General features: G+C 39.9%; 1 protein-coding gene across 1 annotated transcript in view; it reads right to left on the bottom strand.

Annotated features, from left to right (window-relative positions):
* Positions 1–17998, bottom strand: part of LOC109042534 (uncharacterized) — a 74352-nt gene that overhangs the window by 11511 nt on the left and 44843 nt on the right. The window contains exon 2 of the mRNA XM_019059340.2: positions 10656–10964. Coding sequence (XP_018914885.2) covers positions 10656–10964 — 309 coding nt within the window. The remainder of the gene's footprint in view (positions 1–10655; positions 10965–17998) is intronic.

Below are 17998 nucleotides of genomic sequence, written 5' to 3'. Positions count from 1 at the left end.
AAATTTTTGGATTAAGTATTCTTAGTAGTAAGTATTAGTAGAGTCTACGCCAATTAAATTTACGCACTTTGAGACTACGACAGAATATCTATTACTTTGATTCTTGCATTCATTTTCCATGCTAAACCATTGTCAAACGATGGTCTAATGCAATTTACAAGTGCATGAACTTATATTGCGTGGACTCAACGTTACAGCGTTGAGGGTAGAGTTCTGTCTAGGTCATATTGTAACCATAATGCATTAATCATGAACCACAAAATGTTCATGTCATATATCGTGTTTATAAATGAAATCTCCGTTTAATTTGTTAATAGCTAACCATCTCTCACACCGTATTCTGAACAAGTGACACAAGATTGAAGCCATCAATAACATTGATGCAATCATTGGCAGATTCTACTCTCTGAATCCCAATGACCTGTACTTCCTTGGTATGGAAAAACGCCGTATGAACATTCGAGAGTTGCCAAATTTCCTCCGATAAAATGTTCATTTTTTAGGAGAGTTGAGAATATTTTCCTAGAAACTTTAAGATCTGGTCGCAAATAAAATTTTCTAAAAAATTCAAAGAATAATGTTCACGGAGTTTCCTGAAAATTCATGTTCTATCAGAGGAAAGGCAATGTCTAAATGTTCATACGGCGGTCTTCCGTAGCAGTGTACTATCGTACACTGAAAAAAAATTCTCGGCGTTTTTACCAAGGTCCGTTGGTACCTTTACCATCTCACTTTTTTTTACCAATTATTGGTAATTTACCAAGACAGACTGGTAAGCTTACTTAAAAACCGGTATTTTTACTGTTTTTTTTTTCAGGTAAGAATACCACTTTTATTGGTAATCAATTCCCGGTAACTTTGCCATTTTATCTCGGTAATTCTACCACAGTCGATAAAAAATATTGGCGTTTTTACCAAGGTCCAGTAAAATTACCAATTCCATAAGTGGTAATTTTACCAAGAAAAACTGGGATCAAATAGAACCCTGAATTCTTGGTAATTTTACTATTTTCTTAGTAAATACACCGAGATTATTTTTTTCAGTGTAATGCTATTAAAGCTGACTGAAATGGATGATCCGACAACGTTGGCTCAGCCGTCACCGGGGCGGACAATGCACGAGCAACTAGTCACCAACAACGGAACAATGCCGGGCAGAAGCAACTAGTCACCGCTGACCAGCCGGGCCCGGCGGACGGTAACAAAGCCAAAGCAGCCACAATTATGACATACTGCGTGGTTGCGTGGGAGTTATGCATAAAGATACATATGGATGGGTGAATGGGTGGGGGCGAGGAACGCGACGCGAGGGGCGGGGGTGAAAAAGAGGGAAAAGATACAAGCATCTTCGCGATCTGACATAAGTCTGGTGCATTGTGTTTCGGCTCGGAGGCGAGCCATGGTCGTCGCTTCGCTCTGTTGACACAGTTCGTCGCTCTCCCCGCGAAAAAACTTAACTCCATTTCAATGTTGCCAAATTTCCCCTCGCAAATTGCGTTTTTACCAGGCGAATCTTGTACATTTCTATCTAAAAATTTCAGTGGTTATTCTTCAGATCTCAGGCAAAAATAAGAAAAATTCTGGACAAAGATTTTACTGGTACTTTTTTGTAAGGAATTGAATTGTTTAAGTCAATTTTGCAACCCTGGAATGGAGTTACGTTACTTTGTCCGGAAACGACGACTTCGAGGCGGGTTCCAGTCACGGACTTTTTTTTTTTGGAGCAATATCTGAAATCGAGCTTTGCATTGGTGCCCTTGTCTGACGATGCGACCCCGACTCAGTATGGTGGGCACAGCTAAGACGTGAAAAAGCGCAACGAAAAAACCCACAAAACCATGAGTGCCAGTGCATATGAGTGTTTACTGCAGTGGCGTGGCGTGAATTGCGATTTATCGATTGTTATGCCATTTAAACCTACGGTAAAGAATCGATTATTAAAGTGTTCGCTGCGAGCACCCTGTCTATCGATCCTTTTCCATAGGTTTAATTGGCATAACAATCGATATATCGAAAAGCACGCCACGCCACTGGTTTACTGAATGCGAATAGCGGACCTCCAGTTCTCGGGAGCAAAATTTGAAGCAAGATTCCCATAGAGTGATCGGTATTCGGCACTTATAATCTGTGTTCCGCGAAATTTTCTCAGTGTAGAATTCTATACTGAGAAAATTTTGCATTAATGCACACTTTATTAGAATTTTTGCCCGCTGCTGCACGCAATTTTACTGAATTAGGTTGTGTGTGAGATGCTGATTTTCCCATTAAGATATTCTTCGAATGTGATTCTTTTGTATGCTTCCTAATATTTTTTTTACATTTTTGGAGATGATGTATTCTATGTTTCGACAAAGTTTTAGATTCATAAAGATTGCGGTTTTCAAGGAGGTATCACGTCTTCTCAGCCAATTACAGACTTATATATTTACTGTTAGTATTTCTACGCAGAAGGATTTTTTGTAAATTTTTCCATTTACTTTTGGCTTTTTCTTCGATAAACTGTTTAAGATCCCCGTACTTACATCATTCTTCTTTTCCTTTCGTACGTATTTAACAGAGTAATTAAAAGAGTATTTAGTACAATGATATTCACCAGGCGTTCACAAGAGGAATGAAAAACACTCCAAGTGAGATCCATGTTCTTTCCAAATTTTATTCGTTCCTATAGTAATCAGTATAAGTTGTAGCGCGTGTATTTCTACTCATATAAAATTGAAGAGAAAAATATACTCCACGTGTTGCATGAATTTCAAACAGTGCCTAATTTTGAACTTTACTTAAAAACAAGAGAAGGTAATCAGGGCTTGATAGTTAAGAGCATTCACTTGGCTGCGGTAGAGTTCAACTCTAGAGGCTAATCAATCCGACAAGAATTCTGATTATTACGTGAGGAGCGAATTTTGGTTTACCCATGTCTATCCACGCATGAATAACAGACATTAAACTCACACAATCACACATTCCTCAAAGCTCTTTCCAATCAGAACGCCTGAACACCTCGTGTGACGACACAGCGAAAGAATGGAGCCCAAAATCGTGCATTATATCTCATGAACCACCGAATGACGAATCAATCAATTTAATTACGTCAAATTCTTGCCAGAATTCAACTGACCCGCGCCACTTTGTGTCACTGCGCCGAGACTCAGTGTGACGCAACCCCGCAACACTCCTGCACCTCAAAAGCACGAGCTGATGGTATCGGTTTGACGGCGGCAAATTCAATCGGCAAGGGCCGATTGGTCAGCAGACGGTAAGTATGTAATTTATTACCTTACATTAGTCAAATTTTCGCGAGAGAGGAGATTTGGTTCACTTTTTGAACTCGATGGACAGGGTTGCAACACACGCTGTAAAATATTGAAATGGTCTGAGTTTATCAGAAAGAAACCAACCCACATTTTTGAAAAAATTGCCTTAAGATTGTTTTTTGAGTTTCACTAACTAAGCCGTATATTTTCTCTAGCCAAAAACTGTAAGTCGAAAAACAGAAATTATAGTCTATGAAAAGAGGGATGAAAGTTTATTTTCTACACTGAGCCTTATGTAGTAATAAAACTTCATACCTCTTTTTCTCAGTATCAACTTAATGTGGGTTGGTTCCTTTCTTATGAGCTCGGTCCAAATACATGTCATCTAGCTTCATAGGTGGATCATAGGCGTAATGCAATGAGGAAAATAATTTTTCATTAAATAGGGCAATTGATTACACCAATTAAAACTTAGTTGTGACCACGAAACTTTCCTTATTGTGATGAAGTTTTTCTGATTATGACAACCAAAAAAAAAAAAAATACTCACACCTAAAAATTTTACTTTGTATAATGGCTTTCTTGTCGCAACAAGCACACTTCTCTGCGCGACTAGAAAGTTCAAGCCTATAGGAGAACTGTTTTCTCGTGATTATGACCCGATTTTTTCAGTGGTTCCTACAATGGGAAAGCTCCAGGTTGCTGGAACTGAAACTCAGATTAAACTCATTCCTTACGAAAGGAAAGTTTGACAGTTTCAAGGGCTCACCAAAACTGAGACGGACATTAGTTTACGGCTCGTTACACTAGAGTGATGGAAACCTGAGTCACGTTATAATCTCGGTAAGTTTGAAATACTGTGCTATAAGACCCTTACTGAGGAGCGGTTTCACGTCTAGGTGCTTTTTCATCTGTATAAACTGTTTTCTCGTCGTCTTTTGTGTTGAAAGTACATGTTAGACTATTGCACAAGAATGAACATAACAGAGAGGATGCAACGATATCCGACCGTTTTAAGCGTGGAGATGTATGTTTGAGAAAGACAATCGATGTGTTATTTCATGCAGTGATATTCGATCTGACTTCAAAGTTCAAATATGAAGCGGTCCATGATTTCGTAAGAGTAAATATTAGGCATTAGGTAAGATTGCCCCCTTTTCTTTCGTATATCATCTTTGTAAACGATTTTACTCGACAATTAAAAGTGCTCTTAAGGTATAATAAACCCTGAAAGTTCCGTTTCAAGAAACTCAAAAATTAATCGGTACACAAAGTTCTAAAAACTGAGAAAATCTCACATCGGCTGAAATACATACATAAAATTGATAAAGCACTTTTCAGGTGTTGATGACTTGTATGTGTCGTTGAAGCACCTGTAAATAAGCGTATTATCCAACCGATCAACCACACATACATATATATGGCAAAAAATGAATGGCACATAATTATATTCGTGATCTACGACTCGAGATCGGTGCTTTTCATATGGTTCCAGGCCTAGGTCCCATCTTACGAAAGAACACGAACGCACTAGTGTATTTCCTTCGGAAAATACATTAAAAATTAATCAATGAAATTGAACAAAATGTACAAGCTTATATAAGGCGTCTAGAGGCAAAAGCGGGAATCTCCATTGACCTGTCTAAAAATTGTGCTATCATAATTGAATCGGTTTCTGTTATACGGGCGTAAGTCCAAAAATTTCAAAATCGTTTTTTTTGCATTTTCAGCCTCCTTTAGGGTACATACACATTTTCTGAAAAGATGGCGGAAGTCCTATGTATAGAAGCCTGTGGAATAGGGGGGGGGGGGGGGGGGGGGCGAGTTCTCAAACTCGCGCATTTCTAAAGTTTCTGTAACTTTTTTCATAATAAATGAAGAACATTTGTATTGAATTTGCATCTTGACCTAGCTGTTAGGTGATATAACTTCTTATTGTGCATTGATCACAAAAAAACATGATTGAAATTTGAAAACTTGGTTTCAACACTTTTTTAAATGAAAATATCCCATGTCACCTTCATTAATTTTGGAAAAAGAGGAGTAATTCTAGAAAATTTAGGCCTTTAAATAAATTTAAAAACATATAATAACTCCCTATGCTATATAGAAGAAAAAAACCATGTGCTACGTTTTTCAAACTTACTTTAATATTAGTTTTTTGGCTTGAAACTGTCTCAGTCATCCTTCGTTTTCTGGTATAATGGCGTAAGTCCAAAACTTAAAATTAGCCTAAAAGGGTACTAAAATTTTTCTGAGCCAAAAAAACATTTCAGAACTTTTAAACGGGTGTTTATACAACCTTTGAACCCTTTTTTGAAATTTAGTGGTGTCCTGCATAACGAAAAAATCAGTTTTTTGCCTCTCCTGAAAAATTTGGATTTGTGGACTTACGCCCGTTTAACAGAAACCGATTCAATTATTGTAAATTATGAAAATTATTTGATCTTTAATATTGTAAAGAACGAGAGGCCTCCGTCCTGATATTTTCGCGTGGATTTTCTGGTATAAAGTGAGAAAATTTGGAAAATTTTAAATACAGCCAGACGTTTTGGCTGTTTCTCACAGAAACTTAATATGACCGCACAAATTTTAGACAGGGCGATGGAGATTATTGCTTTTGGTTCTAGACACCTCAAGTATAAAACTGAGAAACCCTCTATTTTGCGACAATTGCCACTGTCACAAAAAATAAATTCAACATTCAACAAATAATATCCAGTATTATGTTTTAGGGTTTGTTGATTTTTCTTCTCTCTCGGGTTGGCAACAACGGCAACAAATGAGCGAGCGGTCAAATTCTGCATATTCTTTGAGGGTGTGCAGCTGATAAGCGGCGCTCCAGTTTTTCCTGTTCGTTGTTCCCGTTTCGACACGGTCACGAGTTCGGGATATACAAATCGAGATTTGGGGCCCGGGGCCTCCGCCGGCGTCGGTCCCCGACTTCCGAAAATAGGATAAAGTTGTCGGGATGGAGCTTAGACACGAGGCGAGGGGTCATGGGTTTCGCTTGCCAAATGTCGTCAGATAAATTCGAAAATCTCAACCACAACGGTGATGGCGGTGGGCGGGGCCTCGTATACCTACGTATACCAACTGACGTCAAAGCCAATGGAGATAGTGTATTTTTTACCCCGATTTTGCGGCTTTTTACCGGGCTTTTTCGGAGCTTTCGACTGAATTTCGGAACTGGCAAATACGAAAAATGGGTTTTTCGCGAAAAGTTTTGCCAGAAACAATTATCAGATCTAAAATCCCAGCTGCATGCAACTACCCGGTTAAGGGGCTTGGAGGACAAGGCGCATAAGTTGAGTTTTTGCTATTTCAAGAAATAAGTGTTTATGAAGTTTCAAAATTACATGGATCCTTATGATGGAAAGTTCAAACTGACTTTTTGATGCTTCAAAATTGGAATTTGGGAGTGAATTTTTCACAGAATATGCATCGAGACTAGTTTTACTTGAAATCATCAATATCTTTATTTTTCCAAAAACTGCACTTGTGCGCCTTGTCCTCCAAGCTCCTCAATTGCAATTTTATTTTCAGAGTAGACTCTCTTAGTGCTTTGAGAAAAATATTACTCTTCTTTGATTAACTCAAGTACAGGTTGAGTTAATTTAGCACTGATCGAAAACTATGAAAAAACCGGGAAATCCATGGACTTTATGTTTCACTTCCTCTTGTAACCTAACTTTTATGTTATTTTTTCACTCAGTGTGATGGCTACTATATTTTTTAGGGATCATATAAATCAGAATCCTAGTAACCACTAGGCGCTAACATTCCTCTAGTCCGTGCACGTTTTATCTAGGTTAATCTGATTCACAATGAGTTCGATAATAACATCACACATGTTTACTGACCAGCCACCGCGCATGTTCTATTAATTGCTACGGCGCGGCATACTATGCCACCGCAAGAGGCATCTCCGTGCGTCTCTTGTTCAGTTGTTCCTTATCGTTTTTGGTCAAGTCGTGCACCCGTAATGAGCGGAGGGAACTCTGTGCCCCGACTTGGCCAGACGATGCGCGATGCGGTGGCGATCGGGGCGGGGAGATTAAAAATTACATCAACCGCGGCAAATCCAATGCAGAGCTCATATTTACCCGTATGCTCATTCGCACGGCTAATTATTGTGAAACGAGCCCGGAGCCTGATTATGCCGGGCTCACGGGGAGGGCTAAGCTCACACTCCCGCTTCAAACGGGGGAGGTTCGGGGCGTGATTCAGCTGTCGGCATCTTCACGCTGAGCCGCCGTGTTGCCGCTTTTCCAGTCTCATTTCTCGACATTCGAGTGCAATTTATTGTGTATTTCACTCCGAAGTCTATGAAGCGCCCAGTGGACCCGAGTGAAATGAATGTCAATTGAATCAGTGAGAACGAAAACACGCCAACTCGAAAAAATGAAAATAATCAAAACGCACAAAACAGTACAGTAGGTGAAAAGGTTAGTCTAAGAAAACGATTTTTGGCGCCGGAGGAGAAGTACTTAAGGACACTTTAAAGGTTCATGTTGACACAGATGCGCTAACTTCAATGACTTTTTTGAAAATTGACCGTCCTTGATGAAAATAGAGCATTTTGGAGTTAACGAGTTGGTGTGTTTTCGTTCTCACCGATTCAATTGAATACTGTGTCAAGTATTTAGTGGAATTTTTAAAGTGTAAACATTTTTACCGATAAAAATTTGTAATTTTATTCAAAAACTAGGATCAGATACCCTAATTTAAGAATCATTTTTTTCATATTAAAGTGGTAATGGAAAGAGAGAACCAGGAAGAGAATAAAGAAAGAGAAGGGAGAGCTAGAGTAATCAATATCCTAGGTATACACTATAACTTATATATAAGGAGATGGGGTCATACTTTTCCTATAAAATTAATCTAATATATATTCTTTGGTGATCTAGCTGATGTTTAGTAAATTTGTTAAATGTATTTCGTGCTCTCTTTCAAACAACAAGAAGGAAAGGATCCTGTTGCTACCCTATCACTTATTCTAAGGAGGTTTTGAATCCCCCAAAGGAAAAATCTCCGCCATTGTCAGGATACAAGTGGTGGGTCTCAATTATTTGTGTCCGATCTCGGACTTTGGACGCGTGATGCGTGCTTGACTTCATTGGTAACATATAAAGCCCGGATGCAATTATTCCTGCTCAATGGCTGTCCTTGTTGCATACGCAATAGGATGAAGGCGCAATGTCTGCACAGCGCTAACAAATAACAACCCAACGTGTCAAACTGTCAAATATACATCACTGCATGTAATGAGCTAATATTGATGAGGAATTGAGGAGGGCATTTTGTTTGGATCCTACACTGTCATGCATATAGTATCACCATTGCTCGGGTGAATTCCATTTATTTACCTTCTTTTTTAACCCTTACCATATCATATCATAATTTTCAACCTTCTTTTACTGCTTACAAGTTTTGACCTAAGACTGAGAAATGTAAGCTATACGTCATATATTTTCAACAAGTATTAGTGCTAGTACTAGTACTAGTACTGGTATTTTTAGCACTTTTATACGCGTCTGATAAAGTAATGGTTGGACAAGCAGGAAATATACCTTAGTCGAAGGGATAGTAAGAAGAAGAAGAAGAAGAAGGGAGAGAAGAAGAAGAATAAGAAGAAGAAGAGGAGAAAAAAGAAGAAGGAGAACACAAAAGCCTCGCTTAACCTCGATGTTCGTGACTTAGCAGTAAAAAGTAACGATTTTCACACCCTTCGATGTTTCAAAGACGAGAAAATCGGTGACGCTAAGAAACTCATAACTGACATGGTTCATGTATCAATTTCAATTCTGTATTTGGATTAGTTTTTATGGTTATTTCTCTTACTTCCAAATGAGGCCGGCACCTCTGATAACAGGAGCGCTCATGGCAACAGAGTCGTGTCGCCGGGTCACATGCAGTTGACCCCTGCCCCACTCCACCCCCCTCGACCGCATGGCTCGGGGTGGGGGGTCACGGGTGCGGGCCCGGGTTGGAAGCTTGGCGCAAGCCAGGGCTGAGGAGGTCAACTTTCAAGTGCAGTTGTATACTGCCGTGCTAGGGAAGAACGCCTTATGAACATTCGAGAGTTGCCAAATTCCCTCCAATAAAACGTTTATTTTTAAGGAAAGTTATGAATATTTTCCTTTGAAATTTTCAGATACTATAGATTAAATTTGATTGGAATCCTGTAAAAAATTGGTAGAAAAATATCCACAAGTTTTCCAGGAATTTCGTATTTTATCGAGGGAAATTTGGCAACGCCTGAAAGCTCATACGGTGTTTTTCCTTAGCACGGCAGTAATGCACACCTCTCATTGCTCCAGTCAGATGGTCGACTGCGGCTGCGCTTTGCCGAGGAGCCAGGGCCCCAGTTCACGCGGTGTTGTCAATTATATTTTCCTGTTTTATTAGACTATGCAGGCTTCCATGGAAAAATTTAAATGGTGTATTTGTTAGGATAGGCAATGCCGCTTTCAGGTGTAGCCACCGATTTCTGGATGGGAAATTGGGTTCCTTAATAAGCGGATTTCAGCAAGCGGGTCAAGATTGAGCACCATCGCCACCCGCTACTACCACTGGCCGCTGTCTGTCGCAAGAGTCAATCTGTTCTTTTGCTTCCTCGCTGGTTTGTTTACGACTCATACAGAAGTAGCACTGGTCAACAATTATTTTCTTTTTTTAGATTTGCCCACAATGTGTCAGCATGTGTCCGGACGTTTTTTTAGCGCTGATTCCGAAATTGACCTCCACTTTTCTGTGTCAGCGCGATTTTAGAGATAAGTCAATTTTCCGGATAATTTGTGCAAGATGGAGGAAAACTAAGGTCGTTTTCGGCTTTACAGCGGCTTGTCCGGAAAAACCTTGATATTATAGGAACAAGAAGGAAACTTTAAAATGCATAAAAAAGGTATTTCTCTAGGGTAATTTTGGCTACTGAATCCGAAAATGGCCTTATATTTTCTCCATCGTGCACATATTTTCCAGAAAGATGACTTTTCTTTGGAAAAGCTTAATTGTTAGGGAAAATTTCATTCCGAGAAAAATCGAGCTGATCCAGACAAACGGAGGTCATTTCGAGATTCAGCGCTAAAAATCTGCTCAAAATCAATTTTTAGATTTCATGCAAATTCACCCGTTTTGACCAGTGCAATCTTCTTTTTGCGAGATTGAAAAAGTGAGCATTTCATTGGATCGGCAAGAATATATCTTCTCGTAAAAAGGTAAATTCTGATTTGGTACGATAGGTCATTATTAAGATTTAGAAGATTGGCCTTTCGACCACGGCATTGATTAACCTAAGCTTTTTCTGCGTCTGTGAGTCGTCAGAGTATTAAATTATAACATAAACAGAATAGAGAAAATTATGTTCAATGTTCAGACTAGTTATGAAATATTTGTATTTACCGAGGAGTATTTTGACGGCACCTCTGATTTATATTTCTCGGGCTTCTGTTTGAGAATTACTGGTGGTATCGGATAAGGAACAGGCGTCGTGACGTCACCATTTGCTGGCTTCCTGTGGAATAGCGCATACGGCGCCGCCGCCTGTGGTAGTTGCAACTGGAGTGCCTGCAGTTGCAAGTTTTGGTTCCTGAGAATGGCATCTTCGTACGGATGCGGGTTGTAATTTCGAGGCTTCAGGAACCTCTCTGGAACGCCAACTTCTGTACTTCTCACTGATAACGCCATTAGGCAGGTCAACAGGACCAACACCTGAAACAATGAAACAAAGATGTAGATAAAGCAATTGAAACTTTCCTGCTCAAGCACGCAAGTAGGATTTTGCGGCAAAATTTGCAACTTCCTTTGATTCAATTGCAATTGTCACAACAGTAAATCATCATTTGGTCGATGTCTAGATCATCGGTGTCAGTAAAGAGAGGCAATTTTCAGCGGAAAAAAATCCCATTGATTTCAAATGTATTTCAATCACTTTCAATAAAAAGCTCCCCTTCAATAAGCAGATAGGCAACAACATATACAGCACCCCCAATGCAATGGAAATACTCTCACAATGTTATCGCAGTTTACTCGTATTGCAATCCGCGTGCCACTTGGACAGGATATCAAAAATTTGAATTTTCCGGGGTATATAAGGTGCACTGCCAGTTAACCTATTACAGTTTCAGATTCCAGTATACCAAATTACTAAGCACCTACTCGCTTTAAAGTTCAATGATTGTCGACTTCGATATATCTCTAGTTGCTAGAATCGGGGAGACTTAGCAGAGGTCAGCAGCAACTCGAGGAACTCAGCTCAGTGTATTTTGAACAACCTATTAGGCAGCAGCCTATATGCACATGACCAATTGACCAAGGGTTGCATTCGTTCATGAGATAATCCTTTAGAATAAGACACCTCGGCCTTGTGGTTGTAGCACTTGCTCTATGATAGGGAGGTCCCGGGTCCGAATCCCGGCCAGGTGACCCGAGTTTCAAACAACGGTTACCTGGGGCTGGCTTCATTAGGGACTGAGGTCGGATGGGACATTAAGGGCTGTGAGCGTAAAACTATCCCTGAGGGGATATTTGAGGTGGGAAAAAATTAATTTATGATCAGGTCAAAGTAATCAGTTTACCGTCAGTGCATCTCTAATAACCCTGGAACGAGAGTAACCATCCTCGGTTATGATACATACCGAAGCAGGAAAATGCCCTAAATCCGTGATTCTACCGATCAGTTTGAGATTAAGAAACAATCGATCCGGGGGAACCCAAACAAAAATGATATCACTGTAATCGAAACGACCGGGATAATTCTTGCTCATGCACTGTGAAGACGGTTTCGCCAAAACCATCCTAACTGCCGCGGTTTCCAGGCGGAAGTTAGGCGGTTTCGTCCTGGAGACGGGATCCGCGGAGGGGACGGAGACGCTAGCTGGCCACGAGTGAGGCAACATCCGAAGATTGACGCCGCCCCGCAGTCGAAATTAATCCTGGCTCTGCCCGCCGCCGCGAGTACTCCAAATCCCCCGCATTTCCAACACTTAGATCTAATAGTCGCACAGATCACTTGCCTCGAAAATAGCCATCCAGAGTGCCTGATCGTCCTGGAAAATCCCGCTTTAAACTGAAAAATAAGTTACGGGCTTTATAGAAATACCGTCCGTTCCGGGCTCATGGGCCGAAAGTTCCGGGTGCTGGAACCGTAGCCTCGACTGCTGCGGGTGGTGCGCCTGGAACTTTCGGCCTCTGGGCCCGGAACGTGGGCGGCATGTCTATATAGCCCGTTAGCACGGCTTCCACGGCCGGACTTTTTTTCAGCGTACGATTTTCTTTGCCTCAGCTGCCAAAAAATTAGGAGTTAGAAATTTGATTTTTTTTAAAAATTTTGCGTTCATTTTTCTCAGGTAAACGTTCAGGTTCATTTTTAAGCAATTTACCCAAATTTCGGTGAGTAGATAGAGTATAGCTGATGATTTTCCGGTGGCAGTTGAAAGACATTTTTTGACCTAGTGCTACCTTGCTTTCCCAAAATTTCAGCTGTTGACGCCTGTGTTCCTTTTTCTCACGGCCCAACACATTTTTCGTGTTAAAAGAAAAATGAAAAAAACACGGATTTTCATAAAATGGTTTTATTTGATTTTTGATGCTTTTTTAGTTAGAAGACATGTTGAAATGTTTTTCTTTGACAATTCAAACAACTGTGATAGGTTTTTAACATAAAAAAAAATCAAATTTTTGAGTGAAACCAGCCTGTATCCATAGAGAGTCTACACATCCAAAAATCAAGATAGTTCCAACAAAGATTGAAAAAAAGGGCGTGCATGAGGACAGCAATGTTCAACGTGGGTAGTGCAAAGGCCCTTACTTCTTTCAAAGTCTCCGAAGGCTCCCAAGGCTTTGGGCCGTCCAACTGTAAAATTAGTTTCAACTCTCTCAACCACCAGTCATCTCTATTAAGGTATCTGTGCCCTAGAGAACCGGTAAGTATCCCTATCCCAGGGGCACTATCACTGAAGCATTTTGACGATCTGGCAACCATGTAATCATCCGATTACTCTGGCGGGAGTTGCTCCGAGCTCCGTGGAAAATGTTTCTCGATGCAGCTGGTCTTGGACAGGATGTTTCACGGTGCACATGCTACGCATTGGAAATAGCCGCCTCAATGCTGTGCGTAAAGTCTACGCTGCCCCAGTTTTCGTTAGTAACGTAAAGTCGATTCAGATTGATGTAATTGTAGCAATTGGATGAAAAATGCCAGAAGCTGAGGCGTGCAATGTCGCAAATTGAGATCTGGTGCAATTATGCTGGACAACTATGATCAACAACAATTAAAAAGGTAGGTATGAATGAAGATCAAAGGCATTAGCGTGGGCAGAGATTTTTTATCGGAAGAGGCGGTGTCCCCGGTCAAAAATTTACAAAATTTACAGTGGATCCGACAGCCGACACTCTTCCAACCTCCACATGATGGTTTAGGAGAAATCTGTTTCCGGGACTCACAACTAGCTTAATTCTTTGCTTTGTATTTTAAAATACTTAGTCAAATGACCTATTAGACCTCTGAGGTTCATTTTTGGAATATTAGTGCTTAAATTTACAATATCAGAATTATAACCTCATTTTATTATTTACTTTACTTCGGTATTAAATATAACTTAAGACTTCGAACTTTAAAAAAAAATCAACAAAAATAATCTTTTTAAAACGCCCAATCTCACGAAACTAAAGCGAGCATTTGCCTCACTGATAAAAATATTTGTGTTCTTGTGTTACACAAGAACACAAATAACATAACACACGAATGAAACACAAACCAAAACAAATTTTGTGTTGATTTTGGCGCAGTTTGCGGTGAATTTAGACTAGAGACCAATGGAGGGACTGGTATGCTATTTCTGAGTCTTTATTCTAGGTATTCTCTGGGTACTGTAGGTTTTACTTCCCATATTAACCAAATTTTTGTGTTACTCTCTGTGTGTTTCCCCAACTGTCGATTTCCCTGCGTTTTAACATTTGATCAGCCAATAAACCAAGGAGATATTGAAAATTTTCATTCTCAAATGCTTGCTAGTAAGAAAAGACACATTTTCATTTTTAATTCAACGATTCACTTTGAACCTCGTCTCATTTCATTGAATTAATCACGAACTAATTATTTCAGAGGTCTGCACAGTTGAAATTACTCGGCTCCTTGTGGAATGATGGAGGGTAAAGACCCAAAGGAAGTTGAATGATTTTTCCAGGAGAAAGAAACACTTGTCTCAATGATAATATCGACATCAGATTTTAAGTTAGTGCCTTGCATTTCCTGGCGAGATCCCGTAACGGAAATGTTTACAGAAAAGCAGGGTCGCACCCGGGAAGATGGGGAGGGTGCCTCTTGACCCAGATTTGATCATGAGAGCTCATTATTTTCTTGTCATTCTTGCGTTGTTGCCAAATCAAACGAGGCGAAGTTCAAGGTGGCATGATCGATCCCTCACCAAGGAAAAAACTGCGAGTTTGGTAATTATCAATTTAAAATATGTTTCATATGAAATCTTAATTAATAACAATAGTTATGGCCAATAATCGGTGGTATATTTATAAACGTTCGTCATTAGAGGATACTAACACAAAGACACTGATGATGAATGGTGGAGGAACCCCGGCCGCGAGGTTTTACTTTTTTAGGTCATACAGTTCTGGCTTATACGCACGAGGTCTAAAAATCCACGCAAAGTGGTTTGTGGAAACATTCCTAGCAATATCATTACACCCTCAGGCCATTTAGCTGAAGAGATCATGACCTTTTGTATTGCCCCTCCTCACCCGAGGCTGTCAAAGTACCACGCCTCCAGAGCTGCCATGCACAAGATATATTTTGAATTCTCATGTGATTCTGTGATAATTTTGAACCTACAAAAACATGAAGAGATTACAACGTTCAAAGTTACGCTGTTCTCTCTTTCGTGATAAATATTTGCTTGAAATACAAAAAGGTGAAAAATTGGTTTTTCAGGCACAATTGTTTCAAAATTTTTATTTCTTCTTGAAAATTATATAAACTTAAGAGGGCTTACTTCGCTTAGATGCTGCCAACTTTAATTAGTATTTTCAAGTCTCGCGTCGGTTGGGTCGGAGTTTTTTTAGTTCCTCCATTAAAGCACTTTTGCAGTACAATCAAACTGAATCATTACCTTGACGAGTTTGTTTAGGACCTTTTTTCTGATCGTTATCAAAAGGTTCTTAATAATTTTTGGTGTAAAGCCGGAGTGGAATCAGTATCCGCAGATCCATTTACCATTACCGTGCATAATTGTCGGCCACCACTGAGATTCGAACCCGGGATCAATGGACTCAGAACCAGATGCTCTGGACCATAACGCCAATCTGGTCAGCAAATGCTAAATATTTCTTATGATTATTGAAGATCAGATACTTCAACCAATCATCGGCCATAGGCGCAAATCGGTGTATTGAAAAACACAACAGAGCCTGGAACTGAGGATGTTAATCTGAGCCTTTGGTATAAGAAAATGCACTCTGCATCAAATGCAACATGAATTTTTGCCACATCTCCAAAATACGCTCACATCCCTTTAGGAGAAAAATAAGATTTATACGCTTACAAGGCAACCGTGGTACGCATTTAGCGATAATGCGTGCGGTGCGGTGCGGTAAGAAAACGACCTTGGGCTGCGATTTGGCCCACTTCCGATACGCCCAGTGGTCCAAGTAATACCCCAATTGTATGACCGCTCTAATTTCTTAATTCCCCGATTCGTGATAGGTTTAAGCTGGATTAAGCGAACCTGGGGAAACGGACGGCCGGATTTAGGCCCCGAAATCTGACGCAACTGCAATTCCCAAGTGCGTTAAGTGCGAATAAATTTCTAGTTTGGCACTTTTCGTATCGGCTCAGCCGTGGAATTTGTGCATCTTATTGCAACAACTGCCAGGCGGAACAGAAATATTGCCGCAATAAAACTAGCATAATCACGTTTGTCACGAGGCTCGCCTGTTGCTGCGTGTTCCAGGAACAACAAGGGCACTTTCTGAGAGGGGAGCAAGGGGCGGGTTTTTAGAGTGCTCTTCGCCCGCGGCGTGGAGGTAGGTTCAAGTTATCCGACCAACAAGTCTTGGTAACATTTTTATTCCCGCGCTATGACTGACGATTTCGAGGGCTAAGGACGACTAGTTTTAATCAGCGTAATTTAAAATGTGGTATCTTCAAGTCGTTTTTTGCAATCCAACACCCAGCTATGTTGTAACTTATTTCGGAAATTTGCAATTTTTTTTTTTTTTTTTTTTTTTTTTTTTAGGAAAATAAAATTATCTCTGGGATTGAATTTGAAAAAGGTCATCATTACTTGGTAAATGCTGACGTAATCGTGGTACGGTTTACAAGAGGGAGAGGCGTGGGTTCATAATGTTACTTTTAGGCATTGTTTAGAGGATAGGAACTTAAGCGATTTTAGCGTCACATATACCTTTGTATGTTCAGATGTAATGGGCTACTGTCGTTGAAATAACATGTGGCCTTTGAAGAAATATTCATTATTGCATGGATTAATTGCATGCCAGTTCCTGAGAATAACAATAATATCGTCGTAGGAAAGAATAAAGATTGTTTCATCGATGCTATTTTTACCATTAAAAACCAAATCATGATTTTGATTTTGTATTGGAAATTGCTGTGATTATAATTCTTAATAAAGGACAATAATAATTGGAACTCATGACAGAAAAATGAAATATATGAATGTATAGTTAAGAATCTAATAGTAAGAATCTACAGTTCAAGATCTACAGCAATATGCTTATGAGCAGGTCAAGACGCTCGATAGTAGCGCCTGGATGCAACTATACGTGCTCTCTGGATGTCCGTATTGCATACTCGAAATGATTGAAGGCGCTTTGACTTTCCTTGCCCACGTGGAGATGTGAACCGCACGCTGTCGTAATTCTTACGGCTACACTCCCCGTCCTCCTCATTTGCTCCTTGAAAGTGCAGTAACATTTTGCATCTACAGTCGTGGCACATCTAGCACATGACTTTCCCACTTCTAATTATTACCTAAAATTAACTAATGCTAAGTCATCGTTGATCGTGTAATTATTCTGCGTGTAATTTTTGTTTGATGCTATAGATTCTAAATTTCAAGTTAAAAAACGATACTTTACGAGTGTGCGTGCGAGAAAGGGTATCGAAATACGAGGGTACTACTTTTTGGTGCACAAAGTAATCGCTGCTATAAAAAATTACAGCCGAAAGTCAAGTCATACTTATTTAGATATACGCAAAGGAAACGTCTCCTACTTTGTGTTGTAAATTACTTTAATGAACATAACACACATTTCTCAGCACGAGTGATAACTAAAAGTTTGTTTATTCATAAACAAAATTACAGGAAAAATATCATTGACATCCCGCAGTAGCAATTAAGTAGTATGAATGAGCGAAATAATACATGCTCGTGGGAGAACATTTTTTCTGATTGGTAGCTGATGATTATCCAGTAGCAAGAGCGGAACTAGGGATTCGGGGATCATGGCGGTAATTCACCAAAAGTGATCTAAGAGGGGCACAGAACAGAATCTCAACCCCCCCCCCCCCCCGCAGAAGAATTCTAAAAATTGAGGCACCTCAAAAGCAATTACTAGAGCTGTTTTCAATAAAAATGTATCATAATGACTATTAAAAATGACAGGAATGCCTCATAAATAGTTTGCAAAATCTCGTAAATTATTTTCCGAAGGGGACCAAGAAGTATATAGGGGATGGGGTGGCAAGCCCCCCCTCCCGATCCCCAAGTTCG

The sequence above is a fragment of the Bemisia tabaci genome, chromosome 4 (genome assembly GCF_918797505.1).
Source record: "Bemisia tabaci chromosome 4, PGI_BMITA_v3".
Classification (NCBI taxonomy): domain Eukaryota; kingdom Metazoa; phylum Arthropoda; class Insecta; order Hemiptera; family Aleyrodidae; genus Bemisia; species Bemisia tabaci.
Note: the sequence above shows the minus strand (reverse complement) of the source record. Positions and strands in the feature narration are given on the sequence as shown.